The sequence below is a fragment of the Phyllostomus hastatus genome, unplaced genomic scaffold (assembly GCF_019186645.2).
Source record: "Phyllostomus hastatus isolate PE091 unplaced genomic scaffold, TTU_PhHast_1.1 phas_contig_17, whole genome shotgun sequence".
NCBI classification, from domain to species: Eukaryota; Metazoa; Chordata; class Mammalia; order Chiroptera; family Phyllostomidae; genus Phyllostomus; species Phyllostomus hastatus.
Genome location: NW_025333664.1, coordinates 21,389,510 through 21,412,692, shown reverse-complemented (window position 1 = coordinate 21,412,692; position 23,183 = coordinate 21,389,510). Strand labels below are relative to the sequence as shown.

The 23,183-nt window shown below is 50.7% G+C and overlaps 1 protein-coding gene across 1 annotated transcript; it reads left to right on the top strand.

Moving 5' to 3' along the window:
* Window positions 1–8,711, top strand: REM1 (RRAD and GEM like GTPase 1). Its single transcript, XM_045833264.1, has 5 exons — window positions 1–103; window positions 1,120–1,506; window positions 2,554–2,636; window positions 5,854–6,055; window positions 8,118–8,711. The coding sequence occupies exons 2-5, from the start codon at window positions 1,164–1,166 to the stop codon at window positions 8,387–8,389; spliced, it is 900 nt and encodes a 299-aa protein (XP_045689220.1). The 5' UTR covers window positions 1–103; window positions 1,120–1,163; the 3' UTR covers window positions 8,390–8,711.
* The last annotated feature ends 14,472 nt before the right edge of the window (window positions 8,712–23,183 follow it).

Here is a 23,183-nt window from a genome sequence, read left to right as displayed (position 1 = left end):
GCGGGGCGGGACCGGCCAGAGGGGGTGCGCGCCGAGGCGGTGGTACAGCCTGGAGCACCCGGCAGCTGCGGGCCGGGGACGCTGGACCCCTCTCCACGCCGAGGTAACGGCCCGCGCAGCCCGCCGCCAACTTAGTCTAGTTGGAGCGGAGTTTGCCGGGCGCCTGCATGGTGGAGGGAGGCGGTCTGCGACGCAGTCAGGGGCGAGGGGGTCCTCGAACTAGCATCCCAGGGACTAGAGCCCTTCACCTGGGTCTCCGGAAGTCTTGGTAGCTCCGGACAGGGAACACGCCCGGATCCGGGGTCTCACGACCGAGACCCCGGGCTGGGCGAGTTCGGACTCTGACTCCGGGAACCGTACATGCGCCCCCAGCCCCCGTGGGTGCCCTCCCCGCCCCTTGCCAGGACCCTGTGCGGTCACCAAACCTGGCCCGGCTGCCTCAAAGCCCGCCCCCCGCCCCCCAACAGCCGCGGGAGGCAGTGCCAGCCGCTGCTGAATTTTTCACGTAGGGGGCGGGCCGGACACGCCGTTCCCATGGCACCACGGTGCTCAGGTTACCGCGGAGGGAGCCCCCAGACCCGTGCCCTTCGGGGTTCCAACCCACGCATTCCTGCCTTTCCCCCAGCCCTCTGGAGAAGTGACCCCCAGGGACTTTTAACCCTACTCCGTATCCCCCAGCCCGCCGATGGTGGGGAGGGGAGGACGCGGTACATCGGATGCATTTCAGAACGTGGGTTTGGGTTGTGAACGGGAGGGGCAGGTCTGGTACACGAGTGCGTGCGCGCTTGTGTGGACAGCCCACCTCGCTGCTGCCCCTCCGTCTGTCTGTGTGTCCTGGGGGAGTGAGTCATCCGCAAGGCACAGGAACCAGACTCTGGTGTGCAGGCACGTGTGTGTTCACGGCTTACCCACACCCCCCCCACCCCACCCCCAGCCCTGCCGGGGCAGACCCTGGGCCTGAAGCCAGAAAGCCCTCACCCCCAGGGACCTGAGACGCCTCCTCCTCCCGTTTGAACGAGAGGAGCTCTGGAGGAAGCTATCTCAGCAACTCACCCGGACCCTGCGGAAGAAAGGGCTCAAAGCACCTGGCTCACCACCCATCCCCTTTCTTACTCACAGAAAGAAGGGAAGAAGGAAGAAGCCAAGTCCCCACCCACCCAAGGATGACACTAAACACCCAGCAAGAAGCAAAGGCCCCCCTGCGTCGGCGAGCCAGCACCCCACTGCCCCTGTCCCCCCGGGGCCACCAGCCTGGCCTGAGCGCAGCGCCTTCCACCGCCACGCAAGCCCAGCATCCACGGCTGGGCCAGTCAGCCTCGCTCAACCCGCCCACCCGGCAGCCTTCACCTGCCCCCGACGGGTGGTCCTCTGACTCCAGCGACTCTGAAGGCTCCTGGGAGGCCCTCTACCGCGTGGTGCTGCTCGGGGATCCTGGCGTAGGGAAGACCAGCCTGGCCAGCCTCTTTGCAGGGAAGCAAGAACGGGAGCTCCAGGAACCGCTGGGAGGTAGGGGCCCTGTGGGCTGGGCTGGAATGTGGCCGGAATGGAAGCCGTATCATCAGGGGCACGAGGCTGTCCAGATCAGATGTGCAACTCACTGCGCTCCCCAACCCAGAGGGGCATCATTCTCACAGACTGTGCAGTGAATATACCCCCTAGAGCTGGGCAGGGCACCGCCTACACCGTGGTCTGTGGGAGGCGAATTCCTGGAATAGTGAGAGTTTTGCCAGTTTTCCATGGGTGAGAAGTATGGGATTCAGTGTCAAGTGTAAAGACGGGGTGGACTTCCACCTAGCTCAGAAACCCCTGGCCCCAGCTCTGCCCCAGCCCCTTGAATCATCCCAGCTCCACAGACAACCGGCCATGGCCACCACGACCTGCAGCAAAACTAAGATCCTGCCTGAAATGGAGACTCTCAGACTCCCGAGTTCTAGGCCCTGGGTCCCTTTATTCCCAAGAGACAGTGAGCTGAGAGGGTGGTGGGGGGGGCTCTAGGATGATGGGGAATGGGGACCGGACAAAGGAAATGAAGATGGGTTTTTGCAGAACCAGCTGAGAAGACACAGGGTGAATGGGACGGGAGCTGGTTAAAAGCAGAGAGAAGTGGGGACACATGGGGACGTTCACTGGGCCCTTTCACCAAGCCTGGCCCCTCTAAGAGTGAGAACCCATGCAGAAGGTGTGACGAATGGGGAGGCTGAGGCCCAGAGAACGTAACTGACCTGCCCGAAGTAAGCCAGGCACAGAACAGGACTGGAGACTTCCCAGCCCAGCTTTAACCACATCACTTCATACTCATTCATTCAATCAGCCAAAAAAAACAAAAGCTTCCTCAGTAGCTGCTGTGTGCCACATACGAAGCTGGCAGCTCGGGACACATGGGCTCCTCATGGAGCTTCTTGACCTGTCAGGAGAGACAGACGTCACACAGGCAGGGTGAACACTTCAAGCAGGAGTGGAGGGACACAGTGGCTGTAAGGAGAGCCTGGGGAAGCCCACACCCTCCCCAGGCCTGCCCCTCCTCCCTGAGACCCAGCTCTCCTTCCCTTGCAGAAGATGTGTATGAGAGGACCCTCACAGTGGATGGAGAAGACACCACGCTGGTGGTCATGGACACCTGGGAGGCTGAGAGACTGGTATGGCACAGCAAGCAGAGTCTGGGGGGATGGGTGCTGAGTCTAGTAGCAGGTTCCTGTCCCTTTCTAGGACACTGCAGAGCAGCGAGAAGCCAGGCGCCATTCTGAGCACCCACCACACCCGTAGTCCTATGCAGCCTTTCCAGCCAGAGACAGAACTTCACGGCCCTCACCCCCTTTTCTCACCCGCTGGTGCCCTCTCCACAGCCATTGCAGGGTGTGCATCTTTCCTTGCAAGCCTCCCCTCCTATTAGCATCCGCATCCCACTCCGCCCACCCACGATGTGCAGAGGAAGGGACACTGAATTTATCATCAGAATGCCTGAGGGTGAGCCCCCCTTTCCTTTTCTTACCAGTTGTGTGGCTTTGTGCAGTTGACTTACCCATGCTGAACTTCAGTTTTCTCATCTGATAAATGGGTTGATCATTCCTGCCTCCCTTACCAACTGTGGTGTTTGTTTTTTTTAAGTTCCTATGCAATTTCACAGAGTTGAGCACAGTTTGGAGCATGAAAAAAATGCTGAACATGGGTGCAGAATCATAAATAATGATAATTCTTATTCATTGAAACTTGGTAGCTGGTGAAAGAGGAAACCGAAGGGCGTCCTTCCCTGGCCCCCTCCAGAGCAGGAAGAGAGCAGCAGTCAGGGACGTGTCCCTACTGTGTTTTTCTCATCTTAATTGAGTTTTCTTTGTTTTCCTTGCTATACAAGTAATACATGCTCATAGAGAACTTTGAAGAAATACAACTAAGAGAAGGATCTAAAAATCACCTGAGATCCATCTCTCTAGGAGTAGGTCCTCCCTAACACGCAGGGGGGTCCTGGCCACAGGGGGAATTAGGGGGTGGTGTTGGGTGGCTGACAGCTCCAGTGACAGACCCACAGTTGAGCAATGAAGGAGCTGAGTAGCCAAGTCTTTTAAACAAGCATGGAAGGAGCCCCAGGTCCAAATGAGCATAACATTGGTGATGATGATTCTCTCAGCAGCAGCTGACATTTATGGACACCCTCTTCCTAAGTGCCAGCCCCTGTGCTAAGCGCTGGACATATATTATGACATTCAGTCAAGAAAAAAACTATACACTGAATGTTCCTCTTGATTCCTGTTCTATGAAATCAAAGCTCAGAGAGGTGAAGTAATGTGTTCAAAGTTCTCAGCAAATGAGATTCAAACCCAGATCTATAAGACCCCAGAGCCTGTACTTTCAGGTACTAGGATTACCCCTTCGCCCTCCCTGGGAGCATCACCTTCTGAACCTCCAGCTGAGGTTCCACTCCTTCACCCATTTGTTCATTAAGAAACACTTGCCGGGAAAATATCGTGGGCCAAGACACTGGAGACCCGGAAGTGGATAAGGCAGCCATGTTTTCTGACCCCATGGAGCTCACAGGCTGGTAAGGGAAGGGCTACTTTTTGGATACAGTTGAGAATCCTGTGGGGAAGAGTCCAGTGAATTAAGAAGAATGATCAGCCTGCAAGTCCCATTAGGGAGAGTAGAAGGCAGGAGCTGGAATTCTGTGCTCATCTGGCTGTGTGGCCTTGAGAAAATTTTCTCTTCTCTGGCCCTTGTCTTTCCTACAAGTAAAATGAGGAAACTATGCCAGTTTCCATGGTCAATGACTGTGAAGGCAGTTCCCCAAAAGGGCCCATTCGGTAGCAGCCTGTTGGAATGAGCTTCCATCCCTTCCATCCTTAGCCTAGATGGTTAGGTGTCAGAGAAGCAGCATCTGGACAAACTGGGTGGACCTTTGCTTAGCTTGGCTGACCAACAGGTCACCTAGAGACAGTATTAAAAATCAAATTCTCAGGACTCACCTGACACCTAATGAATAAGAAACTGTATAAGTGGAATCCTGGAATCCATATTTTTAATCATACCCCCAAGAGACTCTTGCCCACCAATCATGCACCAACCAGCTTTTGTGATCCTAACCATAGCAAACCCTCCATAAATATTTGTGCAATGAACAAATGTATGCTCAAGACCTGCCCTCTCATTCTACAGCTGAGGAAACTGAGGCCGACAGGGAGGAATCTGTCCATAGTCAAGGTTGAGAACCCAGAATGGGTACCTACAACTGTCTGACTCAGCCCACAGTTATTTGGCCTGAGGAAGGATCAATATGACTGTTGAAAACGCGCCCCCATTGACAATGATGTTGACCATGGATCTGATGCTTTCCTATTCATCTATATTCTTTGCTTATCAGATAACATTTCTGGCTTCTTTTCCCCTCACAAACAATTCTCCCACCCCAGTCAGTATTTCCCACTCCTGGCCCACTCCTTTCTCTCCTTTTCCACCTGCTCATCCTTTCAAAACCCACCCACAGGTCTGCCGTGAAGCCGCCCACACTCTGCCAGGTTGAGTTCTTCTGGCCCCCTCCCTCACCCCCATGGCTTCTCCGGACGCTTGCATGTGGGTGCTCATCTCGCTGCATTGTAACTCTCCGTTTCCACAGCCTCCCTTCCAGACCAGGAGCTTTTAGAGGGCGAGAACTGCGCCTCGTTAAACACTTAGAAGGTTGTCACCCAGGTGGTCCAGGCTCAGAGTGCCATCCCTGACAACAAATCACCATCTTACTGGATTATCAGAATCACTCCAGTGCTTTCCTTTCCTTGGTCAAACAGTGTGCAGGGGGTCCACGTTCTAAGACGGCCCGAGCCGCCCCCACCCCCTTCCCTTGCTCCCCACAGCTGCTCCTTTATCTCTCTCTTTAAAACCATCCTGAAACATGCCTCCCCTTGAAGTCAGCCTCTGTCCTCACTTTTCTGCCTTCCTTTTTTCTCTTTTGAGAAGACTGCAGAAGACCAAAAGAACTGTCTAATATGACTGAACCTGTTAAGCAGGCAAAGCCAGAACAGCTGAACAGCAAACCTTCCTTAGCGGGAAGCAGAACCACACACACACACACACACACACGTGTATATATAATTATGTCTGCAGTACATATATATATAATTTTGTCTCCAGTACAACAGAAGGAATCAATGAGTGAGAGAATGTGGTGAGGCAATGAGCCTGTTTTTCAAGCGGAGAAACAGGCTCAGAGAGGATCACTGCTTTTCGAGGAAAACAGGGAATGATGGCAGAATTTGTCCTCCAAACCTGTCCCAAGTATAGACGCCAGCCCCATCCGAGACCACCCCAGCCCCTTTCTCAACCAGGGCCTGGGTGTCCTCTGAGGATGGGCCTGGGGTGCCTCCCGCACAGGACCGAAGCTGGAGCCAGGAGCCATGCCTGCAGGCGGGCAGCGCCTACGTCATCGTGTACTCCATCGCAGACAGAGGCAGCTTCGAGAGCGCCTCCGAGCTCCGCATTCAGCTGCGGCGCACACATCAGGCGGACCATGTGCCCATCATCCTGGTGGGCAACAAGGCGGACCTGGCACGCTGCAGGGAAGTCTCCGTGGAAGGTGAGCTCTCCAGTGCGCCCCCCTTCTCCACGTTCCTCTCTGGCCCGTGGTCACTGCTGCTCCCACAGTGCTCTTCATCTCAGGCCTGCCTGCCCCGCCCCGCCCCCATCCTGCCTTGCTGGCCTGCGCGGGGAAAGCTGGGAGCCATTCCTGCCTCCTCCCTCTCTCTCCAAACCAGTCCCGAAATCCTGTAAGGCCACATTCTCTTTCCTCCGTCCACAGGCCGCTGCCCCATCCCGCTGTCTCCACTTTAGCCTGGGCCAGCCCTGCAATACGTCTATGCCCCCCTCATGCATTCTCCTCAACAGCTGCCAGAGTGTCCCAGAACCACACCTGACCTTGTCACTTCTTTGCTTAAAAACTCCTCTTTGGCTCCTCCATACCCTTAGTCAGAGACACTGTATCTAACGGGCCGGATAGGCCTAGTCCTCAAGGCCTGTCTTTTCTTACTGAATTTATTGGGCTGACATTCATTCCCCAAACCATGTAGGTTTCAAGTGTACAACTCAATAAAACATCTGTCTGCACACGGCATCTGGTGCCCATCACCCCAGGCAAAGTTTCTTTCCATCCCCATCTCCCCACCTGTGCCCACCGCCACCTACCCCAGCCCCTTTCCCTCTGGCTGTCAGCACACTGTTGTCTGTGTCTTTGTGTTACATACATATTTTTTTTATTTTATTTTAATCATTGTTCAAGTACAGTTTTCTCTCACTCCCATTCCAGCCCACCCACCCAACCCTCCCCTTTTCCCCCCCATTACCCTCCACCCCTAGTTTTTGTCCATGTGTCCTCCAAATTTGTTCCTGTAAACCCTACCCATTCCCCCCTGAAATTCCCTCTTCTCTCCCCTGTGGTCACTGTCAGTCTGTCCCCTATTTCAGTGTCTTTGGTTATATTTTGCTTGTTTCTTTATTTTGTTGTTTAGGTTCCTGTTAAAGGTGAGATCATATGGTATTTGTCTTTCACTGCCTGGCTTGTTTCTCTTAGCATAATGTTTTCCAGCTCCATCCATGCTGTTGCAAAGGGTAGGACTCCTTCTTTCTTTCTGCTGCATAGAATTCCATTGTGTAAATGTACCATTTTTTTTTCTTAATCCTTTCACTCTCTTTCATCAGTTCCTCAATCCTCCTCCCCTCTGACGGCTGTCAGTCTGTTCCGTGTGCCCATGCATGTTTCAATTTTGTTCATCAATTTATGTTGTTCATTAGATTCCACATATAAGTGAGGTCATATGCTATTTGTCTTTCTCTGGCTGGCTTATCTCACTTAGCACAGTGCTCTCCAGGTCCATCCATGCTGTCACAAAGGGTGAGGTTTCTTTTTTCTATGGCCATCTGAGAAATTATTGGCACCAACGTATACTGAGAAATTTATACCTTCAGGAAGCTTGAATTATCTACAAAACATGATATGGTGCCATCTAGCAACTGCAAACCAAAATATTTAAAGTTAGTATATATAAATTGTATTTAAAGTGGGATGGGGAATATTTTAGTATATTTGACATATCAAGTGGGACCCAAAAAGATCTTAACATGGCCGTACTTACAAGGAACAATCCAAAAATTATGGAATCAGAGACCCAACAAGGGGAAGCAGTTCCACAGGCTCACCAGCCACTGAGGACTAGAACCTGAGTCGCTGCGTCCCAGCCCCCTGGCATCCTGGGGATAGGGGACCACATGACCAGGCATCCCAAAATTCCGCAGCGTAATCCCAGGAGATTGTGTTAAATTGCAGGTTCCAGGACCACATCCCGAACCTACCAAATCAGAATCTCTCCCCAGATCACTCTGATGCACACATTAGACCCCTTACCTGGCATTCAAGACCCGTCCCTGCCTAGTCCCAGCTTCCCTGTCTTCCTGCACCAGTATCGGCCCCCAACCCGTGAACTCATTCCTCAAAGCCAGGTCTGGTTTGTCTCTGAGTCCCCTGGCACCCAGCACAATGTATTGAGAAAGGAAAAGGTGCTTCCAGTTGAGACTGAACGTGCCCCTTCCTACCTTTATCTCCTCCTCCACCCCGCCCACCTGACCCCCACCACCCGCCACTTCAGAGGGACGCGCCTGCGCGGTGGTGTTCGACTGCAAGTTCATCGAGACCTCAGCCACGCTGCAGCACAACGTGGCCGAACTCTTCGAGGGCGTGGTGCGCCAGCTGCGCCTGCGCCGCGGGGACGGCAGCGCCCGCGAATCGCCCGCGCCCCGACGGCGGGCCAGCTTCGGTCAGCGAGCTCGTCGCTTCCTGGCACGCCTGACAGCCCGCAGCGCCCGCCGCCGGGCGCTCAAGGCCCGCTCCAAGTCCTGCCACAACCTGGCCGTGCTCTGAGGCCGCCCTCCCTCCCAGAGGCGGTGGGACACTGGGGTGCACCACGAGCGCCGCCGACGCCACCGAGGGTCAAAGGCACGGTGACCCGGGGTGCGCATCGTGGGCCTTACCTACCCGCCGCCCGGAGGGCCAGAGCATCTCCCGGAGCCACAGCTTCGGGGACCCCTCGGCCCTTGGAAGCGATGTACAGACTATGGGGCCGAAGCCCAAGCTGGACAGAGAGTAGGTTTTTTTACACCATGCATACCTTTTTGTAAAACCTTTCCTTACCCCTGGGCTCTGGCCAACCCTCAGAAACATTCCCGCCCCCGCCCCGCCTCAACCCCCCCCCCCCCCAATAAAGCAGACCAGAAGAATGTCACGTCCCAATGTCTAGACTGCTCCTTTTGGGTTCAGACAGGCGGCTCCACCCCCTCCTCTCCCACCCACTGGCTACAGACTGGGTTAGCCGCCTGCCCTGCGTCAGGGTCAGTCGGTGAAATCCTGGGAACAACCGCGCGTTCAGGCCTTCTCCCAGCCACTGGGCAGGCGCCCTGCTCCGGGTTTGAGGGCGGCCCGGTGGGGCACAACCACAGTGAAGTGTAGCGACCCCTTATTTTCTCGTTGGCCCATTTTTTGGATGATAGATTCATAAAATGTTATCTGGAAAGAATGTTAGCGCTCATCCCGACAGTAAAATAGCTGGGAGGTGTTGGGAGCTGACTGTGTACTAAGCTGCGGCAACTATTAATTAATCTTCACAGCCCCTGTTTGCTAATTAGAAAGCTGGGGCACAGGGCGGCAACGGCGGCTGCAGGAGACCACGCGCTGCTGTGACGGAGGCTGCCGGGGTTTTCCAGTCCAGGCTTGTCAGACCCGAGGGTGCACCCAACTTATCCAGTCTCTTGGAGAGTGTGACGAAGAGCTACAGGGTCCCCAGGGAAATGGACTTTCAAGCACAATTTTGCACACAACTTAAAGAAGGAGGGTAGCCTTCAAGAAATTCAATCCACTTTTCCCCAGGATGGACCCCCAATTTAGTCTAACTCATTCATTTTTCTGAATGTAGAAACTGAAGTCCAGGAGGGGAATGAACACCCCAGAGCCACCCAGCCAGTGAGGACTAGACCCCGGGGCGCGCCCCCCTCTGTCCGTGCAGGAAGTAGGAGGCAGTAAGGCATCCAGGCTGGCTGGGGAGGAGGCCTTGAGGTCAGGTCAGGAGTTTCCAGCCTAAGGTGAAGGGGTGTCACTAATTTGAGAGGAGAACAAGATGCAAGCAGTTTGGCTCGTCGTGTCCCTGATGCCTGACACACTGCCCCCAAACAGCCGCCCTTCCAGATGCCGGAGCCTTCCACGGGGCCCTGTCCCTGCTGCCAGGAAGGGTAGAGCACAGGCAGGCAAGTCACAGCCTCCAGCTGTGACCCCCCAGATCTTGCCAGCCAGGCACTGATGGCACTTATCTCCCCAACCCAACTCTCCCCTGGCGAAAGGAAGAGGGGGAGGGTTCCCCCACCCCAAGCTGTCCTCGGCCTGTGGTCGTGGGGGAAGGGCTCCAGTTGTGGAAAGTTGGCAGCGGCAGCCTGCAGCAGCCGGGAGAGTGGAAAAAATGATATCAAACCCGGAAAAATGCAGGCCGGATGGAGGGCCGGAGTCGGCCCTGGGAGGTGAGAGGGAGGGAGGGGAGGAGGGAGGGAGGGAGGGGCCCCCCAGGCTGAGAAAGGAAGAGAGCCCAGGGAGAGAGCCCAGGAGCTGTTGCTGAGAAAACTGAGGGCTACTGTGTCATTTCTTTCTCCATCCACAAATATTTATCAAGAGCCTACTAAGTGCAGGGCACAGTTCCAGGCTCCGGGGATAAAGCAGTGAATAGATGGAGCAGGATGCTGCCCCTGGAGCTCACAGTCTGGGGAAGCAGGCTGGAAAAAAGTAAATACATACAATAATTGCAAACTTAAAAGGGACTAAAGCAGGGTGGTTGCGGAGGGCCCTGAAGACAATCCAGTCCAACCCATTCAATTCACAGATGGGGAAACTGAGGGCCAGAGAGGCAGAGGGCTTCTCTGAGGTTCCTCGGGGTGTGAAAGAAATCCTCGTGACAAGGATTGGGGGTGGGGGGGGAGAAGGGAGGGGAGAAAGAAACAGTGCAGATCAGGGTAGGGGGGAGAGTATGCAGCCAGCACAGCAGGACAGCACCATGGCTGAGGTCCAGGGCGTCTGCGTTCACGCCCTGCTCCCCTCCACCGCTGTGTGCCTTAGTTTCCCCATGTATAAAATAGGATTCATGAACAATCCTCTCCCTGAGGATTAAACGACTTGCAGTGTGTAAAGTACTTAAAACAGTTCCTGCATCTAGGAAGACTCAGTATGTGTTTGTTCCTGATATCACACAGTGAGACCTTGGGGGAAACCGGGCTTTGTTAAGGGTTGAATATTCTTAGACTACAATGAAGCCTTTAGCCCTGCTATGACACTGGAGGACTTTAGGAAAGTGCCCTTCCCTCTTGGGCCTCAGTTTCCCCATCTGTAAAATAAAGGGGTTGAATATGAGCTTCTGTTATCTATTCCTGTGCTCATGGTCAATGTCTACCCACCCCCCCGCCAAGGAAAGCTCCCCGAGGGCAGGGCGCTCCTCGCTGCCCTCTCCCGAGCACCTACAGCGGTGCCTGGCTCATAACAGGGGACCAGTAAACAGTTGTTGAATGGACGGACTCACCAGTCCATACAAGGCCCTTCCACTCCTGACCTCTCTGGTTCTGTGAGTCTGTGGATAAGGCATGGCTGGGAAAGCATGTGAGAAAACCACAATATTCCTCCCAGGGACACAGCCAATTATAGTTTAGAAAGTTCTTTCTCATCCATAAAAACAAACTGGAAAAAGAAAAAGCTAACTTTGTTTTAGCGCATTCTGTGTGCTAGGCCCCCTGCCACACGCTTGGTATACATTCTCATCTCATCGTTGCCACAGCCAGCGGCTGAACAGGTACCACTGAACAGGTGAGCAGATGAAGGCCAAGAGAACCCACGAAATTTGTCCAAGACCACACGGCAGGAAAGGGTAATCAGTGTTTACTCTTAGATCATGTAGAAACTACTATCTTCATTGTACAATCGGGGAAACTGAGGCCCAGAGAAAGGAGATGAATTGCCCTCGGTCATGTAATAATAACAGCAGTTACATCAATGTGTCAGTTGCTGTGCTAAGCGCTTTTCAGATATTAAATCCTCAGAACTGGTCCATGTTATCACCATGCCAATTTTCAGATGGAGAAAGAGCACAGAGAGGTTCAGTACCCTGCCAGGATTGCACAGTTAGGGAGTAGCAAAGCCGGGCTTCGAAACAGAGAATTCTAATCCCATGGTATTAAGGGCTTGTCTCTATGGCGCTGGTACAAAGAGGGAGGTGTCCTTTGCCCAGCAGCCTGCAGCCTGCGCTGGGGGCGGGGTGGAGCACAAAAGCACTTTGAGAGTATCCTCAGCCAGCAGCTGGGACTTTCCACCTTGAAGGGAGAGTCGTGTTATGGAAAAAATGATAAAGCTCGGGAAAGATGAATGTCTCCCAGGAGCCCCAAGTTTCCTCACAGTCCCCCCCACCCCTCCCACTGTGGGGGAGTGCCACAAACTGTGCCGGCCTGATGCAGATGAGATGAAGGACACCTGGGTCCCACACACCCCAGCCAGGCTGCTGGAATGCTGAGGACCACTGGCCTTGATGGAAAGTTCTAATTTCTCAGCCAGGGACACAAAGCCTCCACTCGGGTACCCCCAAGGAATCAGGTTCAGGCTGGGACTCCCTGTCCTTGGATGGTGGGAAATTCACATCTCACAGGACATCTCTGTCCTTCCTTCATTCAGTAAGGGAAGGTAGGGAGGGTAGAGAGGGTCATAGCTGGCTGTTTATAAAGATTAAGAATCTCTCAGCTCTGCTGTGCACGCGTGACCTTAGGCAGATCAAAATACACAGAGCGGAGGAGAGAAGGTAGATTTCTCTAAGTGATGATCTCCATCCCAGGAATATTTGAACACTCTAGTTCAACAGCTTGAAAACATATACCAGTTCAGTTTCAACTTCAGCAGTGTTCCCTTCTGTTCGGCTCAGGGTTCTGTTAAAAATAATACTAGTGATGGGATGGGACCTCTGGGTTCAGCAGCGTGTGCGGTTTTCCCCAGTTCCATCTGGTTCAAGTTCAAGGCCTGAAGAGATGGCTGTTCCAGTTACTATACTGCCAAACAAACCACCCCAAAGCTTAGTGGCATAAAAACAATTATTTTATTATACGTATATATTTTGTGAGTCAGAAATTTGGGCGGAGTAAGATGGGTACAGCTTCTCTCTGGGGCCTCAGCTGGGAAACTCGGGGGCTGGAGTGCCTAGCATTATCTCGCACGTCTGGTGTCCGCACTCACAGGTCTGGGGGTTGATACTGGCAGCAAGCTGGATGTCGACGACACACAGCTCCTCCGGGTGGCCTGGTGTGTTTATTTCCTATGGCTGCTGTAACAAATTACCATCGATTTAGTGGCTTAAAACAGCACGAATTTATCACTTTACAGCTCTGTGGAAGTCCAGCATGGGTCTCACCGGGCCAACATCAGGGTGTCGGCAGGGTTGCACTTCTTTCTGGAACCTCTAGAGAAGACTCGATTTCCTTGCCTTTCCCAGCTTCTGGAGGCCACTGACTTTCCTTGGCTCATGACCCCTTCCTGCATCTTCAAAGCCAACAATGTCAGGCTGAGTCCGTCTCATGCTGCCACCTCTCAGGTTCTCCCCTCTCTGGCCTCCTTCTTCCAGCCTTGTGATTACATTGAGCCCACTCAGTTCATTCAAGATAGCCTCCCTATTTTAAAGTCAGGTGTTAGCGCCTTGGCTGCTGTGGCTCAGTGGATTGAACTCTGGCCTGTGAGCTGAAGGGCTGCCAGTTCAATTCCCAGTCAGGGCACATACCTGGGTTGTGGGCCGGGTCCCCAGTTGGGGGTGCACAAGAGGCAACCACACATTGATGTTTCTCTCCCTCTCTTTCTATGTCCCTTCTCTCTTCTCTCTACAAATAAACTCTTTAAAAAAAATTAAGTCAGGTATTAGCAACCTCAGTTCCATTTACGACCTTAATCCCCCTTTGCCCATTGTAACAGAACACTTTTGCAGGTTCCAGGGATTAGGACGTGGGCCTTTGAGGGGCTCCTTTGAGGAGCTGCTCTTCTGCCTACCACAGCAGGACAGAGCGAAGGATAGATGGGGTCATGGCTGGGTCTTCTCTCTCCGCGCACACACACTCCATCTTGTTCTAATGAATGGAAAGGGACCTAAGTTAAAGGGTGGCCCCCTGGTGGGGGGTAGGAGCTCTGGGAGGCTACCCCCAGAGTCTGATCTGACTTTTCTTCCTCAAGCCCACACTTCTCTGCAAGCGCACTGGCTCCTTCCGACCTCCAGTGGGCAAACCTCCACATGCCTTTCAGAAAACCCTACTCCCTACCCACAGGTGTAAGCCTTGCCTCTGAGTTATCTCCCTCTGCCAGCAGGACATCTTCACAAGTCCAGTGTATCGAAGCTGGAGTTGGACTCCAAGTGACCCAGCAGGGCAGCCAAAGGCACGCTTAGCCTTTCTAGTCTTACACAACAGTCCAGGGTGAGTGTGACACTCCAAATCCAATTCTCTTCAATGTTTGCCTGCCTGTGTGGTCGAGGTCAGTGGCCTTTTTACATGGCCAATCATCTGGAATGTACCTGTTGCATGTTACACACAAATGCACGCACACATTGATTCTAAAACCTAAACCAGGGCACACTAACCCAGATGCTCACAGTATCAGATAGGTACTAGAAATCGGTGAGGTAGACTGGGTGAAGGGCATTAGGGAGTGTCAAGGTCTGTGGCAAATTGGAAGCACCTGTCCTGCCCATTAAGGCAGCAACAGAACTAAGCTGCCCATTTTTGCTGTTAGAATGTGAACCCAGTGTTGCCAAATAGTTTGTTTTTTTTAAAAGGCTGCAAGCCAGATATTTATGTGAAGTGTCCCAATTCTTAAATCATTATTGCTAATTCCAATTTTTAGAAATCCTGAGCAGGAGAAACAAAATATTTCCAGCCAAATTCTGACCAGAGGCTGACAGTTTGTAACCTCTGATCAAAACCCAGATAGTAATAGAGAAATGTATTCTTGGTCACCCCTCAAGTAATAGAGAAATGTATTCTTGGCCACCCCTCATACCATGAAGTCAGTACTTAATCATACAGAACGGCTTGTTCCTTTCGTCCGCCTTCTCCCGGTCCCCTTTGCAAGAGTGCCTGCCTCTTCAGGCCTGTTGGGTATTCCCAAGGTGTCCAGGCCCGGTGGTATATTTTTTAAAATTGAATTTTGAATTGCAGAAATAATACATTTTATTTACAAGAATGTGTCAAAAACAATGGAAAATGTATGGTACAAAGTAAAGATGCATTTGTCTGTTCGGCTGCTCTCAGCTACACATGATAGAAATCCTTATAAGGATATTTTCTAACAAGAGCCCAGAGGTCGGCAATTTTACGGTTGATTCATCAGCCCTAAAATGCCAGGATACAGGGCGTGCATCTGCATCATTCCCCAGGCTTTCCCCCCATGGTTGCATATGGCTGCAACAATCCCCTAGATCACTTCCTCACACCAGTGTCCCAAGTAAGAACAGAAGGGGAACCCTGGTCTGTGTGGCTCATTGGCTGGGCATCGTTCTGCACAGTGAAATGCTGCCTGTTCGATTCCTATTGAGGGCAAATGCCCAGATTGCTGATTTGGTCCCTGCTCGGGTTGCGTATGAGAGACACCAGTTGATGTTTCTCTCTCACATCGATGATTCTCTCCCTCTCTTTCTCCTTCCCTTCCCCTCTCTCTAAAACTAAAATAAATAAAATGGTTTTTTAAAAAGAAGGAAAGGGGAAAGGTCAAAAAGAAGTTTTCTTTTTATCAATGAGGAAATTGTTCTCCCAGAAGTATCCCTTCATAACTCACTGGCCAGGCTGAGTTCCACGGCCACCTGTAGCTGCAAGAGAGGTAGGAAAAGCAATCATCTGGCCAAAATGAATGAGATTGCCACACCTGGCTTGGGCCAATTAGGATTCATCCCTTGCTGCCCTAACAAGATGGCTTCTACAAACAATGGAGAAGTGGGTAAGGGTCACTGGAAAGGCAGCTCGGGTATTTGCCACACTGTGCCTCCCGCTCTCCCCCATGTCCCACTCCTCACCCTGGAGTTGCCTGCCATTAGCATTGTAGGGTGTACCCTTCCAGAGGGTTTTGCCCACTTACAGATACCCTGTAGCAGACATTTGGCTATTTTTCTTTTCTTCAATGCTCTCAGAGCTGCAGTTTTGCTGTTGTTCCCTTTTTCATGGGTCAAGAATAAACCTGATTGCTTTAAGCCAGAGACTGGCTTAAAGGTGGACCTACCACCCAGCTATGGTCAATGAGGTGTGAGGGAAGTTGGCTGGGGAGTTCTAGAAAAGTTTCTTTGCTCTCACACAAGTACTGAGGCACCAACGAAAAAGAACGGTAGCAGGAAGGGACAGTCCCTTTTCTTCTACTGCTCATTGAAGTGTATGGATTTGATGCCTGGAACGGTAGCCAACATCTTGAAATTATGCTGGAATCAAGTCAGAGGATAGCAAAGTAGAAAGATGAAAAGTACCAGTGTCACTGAGGATGAAGTCAAGCCACTGAACTAACCATCTGCGAAGCTGCCCCACCTCTGGACTTACTGTTAGGCAAGGTAATATGTTTTCAATGCTGAGCAACTTATCTTGGGGATTTCTGTACCAAAGTCAAAATCATCTGACATATGTGTATATAGGCTTGTTTTCTGGGGTTGTTTTTTTGTTTGTTTGTTTGTTTGTTTGTTTGTTTCCCCACATAAATGGGATCATAGTTACATGCATTGGGACTGAGTTTAGTTACAAAACATAAAACTCAAAATAGCAGTGATTGAAACAAAATAGAAATATATTTCTCTCTCATGGAAAAGAGATTCAGAAGCAAGCAGTCCAAGGCTGGCATGGCATTCCACAGTGCAGGGACCACGGCTGCTTCTATCTTTTCAGTCCACCGTCTCCCATCCAATACACTCCTCAGGCTGCAGCCACCACATCCACATTCCAGCCAGCAGGGGGTGGTAAGGAGCCCAACTAAGGCACAGCCTCTCAGAAGATACACACAGTACTGCTGCTTACAACTCATTAGTCACATCACCACACTTAATTGCAAAGGGGTCTAGGATACTTTATTCTGAACAGCCATGTGCCAGCTCAAAACCAGGGATTCCATGTTCAAGGAAAGACAGAATGGACATTGAGGGGCAGCAAGCATTATATGTCTTCCATGATACTGTAAATATTAGACATAGTTTGCTTTTTGTTCACTCAATTTACTCTCTCTATCCAGGCCAGTGCATAAAAATTTACCTCGTTATTTTTTTGTTCTTTTTTTAAATCACATGAGAACTTTCTTCTTTTTTAATATACACATTTAAAGCTATATCAGAAAAAAGCTATATAATTTATATAAGGCTATAAATTTCCCTCTAGGTACTGCTCTAGATGCATCCCATTAATTGTGGTGTGTTGTAGCTTCACTATCATTCAATTTAAAATATTTCCCAATTCCCCCTGTGATTTCTTCTTCCATAGATTACTCAGACATATGTTGTTTAATTGTCAAATATTTGGGGTCGAGGGTTCTATATGTCTTTTTTTGTTGTTGTTATTGATTTCTAATTTAATTTTATTGCAAATTTGAGACCTGTTTTATAGTTCAACACACAGTCCATCATGATCCATGTCCCACATGTACTTGAAGCTAATACACATTCTGCCATTATTGGTTACAGTGTTCTAAAATGCCAGTTAGGTCAAGGCGGTTGATATGCTGTTCAAGTCTTCCATATACTAAGTGGTTTTATACTTCCTTGTTTGATCAGCTGCTGAGAAAAGAGTGTTGAAATCTACAATTATAATTATGATGTGTCTATTTCTCCTTTCAGTCTGTCCAAGTTTTTTTCTTGTTCTTTTTCATTGCTGCAAAATACTCCTCAGTATAGATCTACATTATTTCACCCCCTGAGGGACATTTAGGTAAATGCAAATGATTTGCCCTCATAGTGTGACACTGAATATTCTTGCACATATAGGAGAAATTACCAAATTGAAAATTACTAGGTCAGAGGGCATATGCATGACACATTTTGACAAATACTGGAAAATTACCCTCCAAAAGGACTGTTTTTTAAAAAATATATGTTTATTTTTAGACAGAGGTGAGGGGGGAGAAAGAGAGGGAGAGAAACATCAATGTATAGTTGGCTCTTGTGCACCCCCTACTGGGCACCTGGCCCACAACCCAGGAGTGTGTCCTGACTGGGAATCGAGATGGTGACCCTTTGGTTTGCAGGCTGCTGCCCAACCCTCTGAGCCACACTAGCCAGGGCAAAAGGACTGTTTTGTTTACATTCACACCAATAGTGCCCTATTCCCCACACCACAACCCACATTAGGTATTACTAGTTGCAATATTACAATTTATAAGAAATATATATATATATTTAGTCATTCAGATGACTGAAATATATTTCTCAGATATACTTAGTCTTCCTCCATGCAGTTCCTGGCTCACTCCAAGAAATTTCCTGAGTGATAAAGCAATGGGAGCATCTTTTAATATAATATTTGGTCTCTTGTCCTCAATTCCTAAAATCACTTCAGAGCCGTAAAAGTGAAATGGGTGCCTTGTTATTCATAACAAGCCCCTTTCCCACTGCACCTGGATTTACGTTAGTGCAGATGATTTTTGGAAAGCACCTGAGGAGGGCTTCTGGCAGCCAGAGGAACCAGCCATGAATTTCAGGGAGGGGAGAGTCCTGGAAGTGAATCAGTCGCCAATGGCCAATGAGGTAATCAACCATGGCTGTGTAATGAAGCCTCCACCAAAACCCAAAAAGGAGGGGTTTAGACAGCTTCCAGGGTGGGGGATCAGAACACTTCCATGAGCCACCATATAGGGCCCTGAGCTTCACAAGGACAGAAGCTCCTTTGCTTAGGACCTCACCCTATGTGTCAACAATTTAGTCAGTAAAGGGTTTTCCTGAGTTCTGTGAGCCGTTCTAGCAAATTAATGGAACCCAGAGAGAGGATCATGAGAACCCTAATTAATAGCCAGGCTGGCCAGAAGTACAGGAAACAACCTAGACCTGCAACTGGCACCCTGAGTGGGAGGGGGTCATTGGAACCCCCTATGCACAGCTGATCAGTCAGAAGCACCAGTAACAACCTCAGCTTTCAGTTGGCATCTGAACTGAAGGGCAGTCTCATGGGAGTGAGCCCTTTACCTGTGGAGTCTGTGGCTATCTCCAGGTAGCTAGTCTGAGAATTGCTGGTTAGTGTGGGGACACCTACACACACACACACACACCTACAGGAAGGAACTGAGCTCAGGAAACCAAAGACAAGTCTTTTCTCACTGGATATCTTCTTGGAAATGGGATGAGGGAAGGTTGGAGAAGAAAGTGTCTCTTTGCTTGCTTTGCATTTCCCTAATTATAACAAAGGTGAGCAATGCTCCTCTCAATGACTGTGCCCCTTAGCTGCCCCAAACCCTGGCAAAGCATTGAAATGACAGTTTCTAAGGTCTGGACTAAATTCTTAGCCAAGGCTATCCCACTCTTCATTATCTGCCTAGAGTAGACAGGTGTTTGTTTTTTTTCTTCCAGTTACCAGAGCCTTGGTTGGAACAGGAACTCTGGAATCAGCGAACCTAAGTCAGAGTCCCTCTGCCTCAGCTATTTGACAGCTGTGTGACTGAGGGAAAATCACATAGCCTCTCTGAATCTTTGGACCCTCGGCTTTACAGAACCAAAGACAAACCTTTTGTGCAGGTGTTGGATGGATTAGAAAGGCGGTGTGTAAAGAACCTAGCACAACGTCTGGCCCCGAGTAAACACTAGTAAGACATTAATTTTTTTAAAATAGGTGTTCACTGAGCACTTGCCATGTGCAGAGCGCTGAGTTAAGCCCTTTTCTCAGATTACTTCGTTGATCCTCACAGCAGCAAGAGACATCATCTTACAGATGAGGAAAACTGAGGCTCTAAGTTGCTAAGTGTCATATCCAAAGTCACACAGTAATCAGCAGAGCTAAGAATTAAGTAAAAAATGACTGACTCCTCAGCCTGCCTCCCAGGGGAGCTAACTCATTTCATAGATTAAGAAACTGAGGCCCTCCCTGGCCGGGTGGCTCAGCTGGTTGAAGCATCACACTGTACACCAAAAGTTTGCCAGTTTGATTCCTGGTCAGGGCATACGCCTTGGTTGTGGGTTCAGGTCAGGGGTGCACAAGAGGCAACCAATTGATGTTTCTCTCTCTCTCTCTTTCTTTCTCTCTCTCTCTTCTTCTTCTTTCTAAAAACCAATGGAAACCTGTCTGTCCCTGGGTGGATATTAAAAGAGAAAGAATGTGAGGCCCAGGGAGATAAAATTACGTATAAAATTAAATGGTGAGTGAGCTGCAACCAGTTGACCAAATATTTTTCTTCCTGGGACTGGGTGACCTGCTGCAGAAGAGACTGGCGGGAGTGGAGGCAGGGACAGCCACCCAGCAGAGGAGTCAAGAGCATGGAAAATGTCTCTTTCAGCCAATTTTCCTGAGGAGCCCTGGCTGAGGCTCAGGGCTGGGAATGGAAAGTGTGCAGGGAGGAGGCAGCAGCCGCGTCCATCCGGAGAAGCTGTTTGCAAAGTCCTGCTGAGAAAAGCGAGGGTGGGGGGAGTGGGGAGGGGTGCTGGGCCTGGAGGTAGGGGGAGAGGAGTCGGATCTGGGAGGCTGAGGGTCTGGCAACTGCCCAGGGCCTGGTCTCCTGGGAGAAGAGGAGCAGGCGTCCCCAAGCTTCCTGTTTCCTCCTTGGGTTCCCCGGCTCTGCCAGCTCCTGCTGTGCCCTGCCCACTTGTCTGGGCATCAGCCATCCTGAAACCGAGACGCTGGCAAATCTGACTCTCTGGGGACTGTGCGCGGCTGACTCAGGGAGGTACAGTGGCCAGGAAGAAGGATTGATCCTTCTCTTGGAGATCTTGACCAGGGCCAGGCTTGAGAGCCATCTATCTGCTCCTTCCGCGGCTGGATCTTTGTGATCTCAGTGGGGTCCCTGTGCTCAGAAAATGTCCCTTCACGACTCGCAGTGCCTGTAGTTCCACCACAATACACGCAGACAAGGCCAGCGTTCTGCCTTTAGGCAAAGGAATAGACTACAAGTTGGCAAAATGTTTAGATACACTCTAACTCGTTGTTAATAATTCCTGTTCCAAGTTTCCTCCAAGCACCCTCCAAGCATAACGGCGGCCCCTCCCTCTGGGACCACCCAGACCTCCTCACTTACAGGCATTAAAAATTAGCACCTGCCAGAGCAGGGCAGTCCAGGTCTTGTAGATAGGTCAGTGGATTTCAGACATAACAGCTGTTAACATGTTCACATCAGTCACTCTTGGAAACAACCCTTTGGCTTAAAACGTTGCCTCTTGTTTAAAGGCAAATTGGTAGAAATTTAGAGGTAAAAGGGCCTTGTGCACCCTCTTAATTTTCCATATGAGGAAACTAAGACCTAGAGAAGAGCAGAGACTTGCTCAAGGTCACCACGCCTGTCCGTATATGGAAACACTTGTCCTTGACACCTGACACTTCCCTTGGGTGTCAATTTATCGGGCCTCACAAACACTGAACTTTAGTGGGTGATGGAAGGAGGTGACCAGGAGGAACCTGTCTCAATGCAGAACTGATAGCCAATCACTTGGGTCCTGTACCTTGTCATTGTAGTCATGGCAACAATCGCCCTGGTCACTAGCTCCACTGAGACGGTTGTCCAGGCAACCACCACTGGGTGGGGGAGTGCCAACTTCCTGACACCGAGAGCCTCAAGATAAACCCAGACACAAGTCTGTTCCATAGCCCTGACCCAGATCAGAGCTGCGAGTAGGAAAGAGACTTGCCTGGCACCGCGCAGCAGGTCGATATGAAGCCGAGCTTCCTGAGTCCCCAGCCCAAGGCTCCCGCAGCTGCTCCACCCCTTCCAGGGCTGACACCCTGCCCCCATTCCTCTGCCTGCCTTGGTGCTTCCCACATTCCTCCAGCCCTCCGCCAGGATCTCCTTCCCACGGCATCTCACCCTTGGCTGCCTGTCAGCCAGTTCATCCTCCTGGGAACCCGCTGACATGAGCTGAGCATGGGACTCGTCCCGGGGGGTTTTCACCATTGACTGGGGCTCCCTGAAGACCAAAAAGCCTTCAACACCCTTTACCCCAAAAAGAAATGCTGTCCAGTGGTGGAATTTCAAGCACTGTTAGTTCAGGACTGAGGGTCCCTTCCGGGCAGTCCAGCTGTGTCTCTGTGTAATGTCAAAGACAGCAGCTGCCCACTGTGGAAAGGGCTCTGGGCTAGGAGGCCAGCAGCCTGGATTCTGGCCCTGCTGAGTCTGATCAAGAGTTTTGCTTTTATCAAGTCCCTTCTACTCTCTGGGACTTGGTATCCCCACCAGAGAGATAGGGATGAGAGCACTTCACCGCCGGCACCACCATCATCGCTGCTGGCGACCAGATATAACCAAGCACTTTAGTGTTATTGAACAGAGGATGGCTGTGGTTTAAAGAACTGGCCTACGTTTCTGGTATCTCCCTTGGGAATAACAGAACCTCAGGATTAGAAGGATGGTTCTTACACAAGGAAGAGCTTCAGCACAAACAGGGAGGCTGAGAAGAATCTAGAAACTTATGATTAGTTAGTGCACTGAAGCACAGGGTGTGATGCTGGAAAAAGCAGGATAGAGGGAGGGGCCAGAGGTGATTGAAAAGGATCAATCACCAATCCCAGGGGTGAGGACATTGTCCCGTGGGCCTCAGGGACTCACTGAAGGCTCTGAGACAGCCTCCTGCCTGGGTCTGACCCATGCAATTTTATACTGCGGCATGCCACTCTGATAGATGAGGGGCAGCCTGATAGCAGGAAAACACTTCACATGCCAGGAAATCATTCACTCATCCAGTCATTCAATAAACATTTATTAGAGCCCTGGCTGGTATGGCTCAGTGGCTTGAGCACCAGCCTGTGAACCAAAGGGTTGCTGGTTCAATTCCCAGTTAGGGCACATGCCTGGATTGCAGGCCAGGTCCCCTGTAAGGGAATGCGTAAGAGGCAACCACACATTGATGTTTCTGTCCCTCTCTTTCTCCCTCCCTCCCCCCTCTCTAAAAATAAATAAAATCTTTAAATAAATATTAGATACAACCCAAGCTGTGTGACTTCGGGCAGCTTATTTAGCCTCTTCGTACCTCAGATTCCTCATGTGTAAAATGGGGGAGAAGAGATGCCAGCCCAGAGATAGGGGGTGTGAGGGTCAGATGAGCTGGTTAATGCATGTAAAGGTTAAGGGCCATGCATGGGATTAAGTGCTCCATGAATGTCCGTGGTAATTACCATGATGATTATTGAGCATCTACCATATGCCTGGTGTTCTCTAGACAGTACCTGTACAGTGTGAACATTGGAGAACAATGTACGTTGTTCTGCCCTCAAGGGCTTTAAGTTCTAATAGGGGAGAAAAAACATTAAAAAGACAATTAAAAGAACAGAAATAATAAAAATAATTACAAATGTGTTATATCAAGTGTAAATCTTAGCCCTCCCCCCAACTCAAGTGTACAAAAAACATTCTCAAAAAACTAAATTCTGCTCCTATCCTCCATCCTTCTGGATGGGAGGGAAACTCAATCTCCATCCTCACTGGAAGCTACTCCCCATCAGGGGATATGGAGGGAAACCAGGGC

Bases quoted from the DNA above. Each gene is read 5' to 3' on its own strand.
- REM1 (XM_045833264.1), top strand. From the start codon at position 1,164: ATGACACTAAACACCCAGCAAGAAGCAAAGGCCCCCCTGCGTCGGCGA. The intron at 1,507-2,553 runs GTAGGGGCCCTG...CTTCCCTTGCAG, and splicing joins GCTCCAGGAACCGCTGGGAG to AAGATGTGTATGAGAGGACC. The intron at 6,056-8,117 runs GTGAGCTCTCCA...CCGCCACTTCAG, and splicing joins CAGGGAAGTCTCCGTGGAAG to AGGGACGCGCCTGCGCGGTG.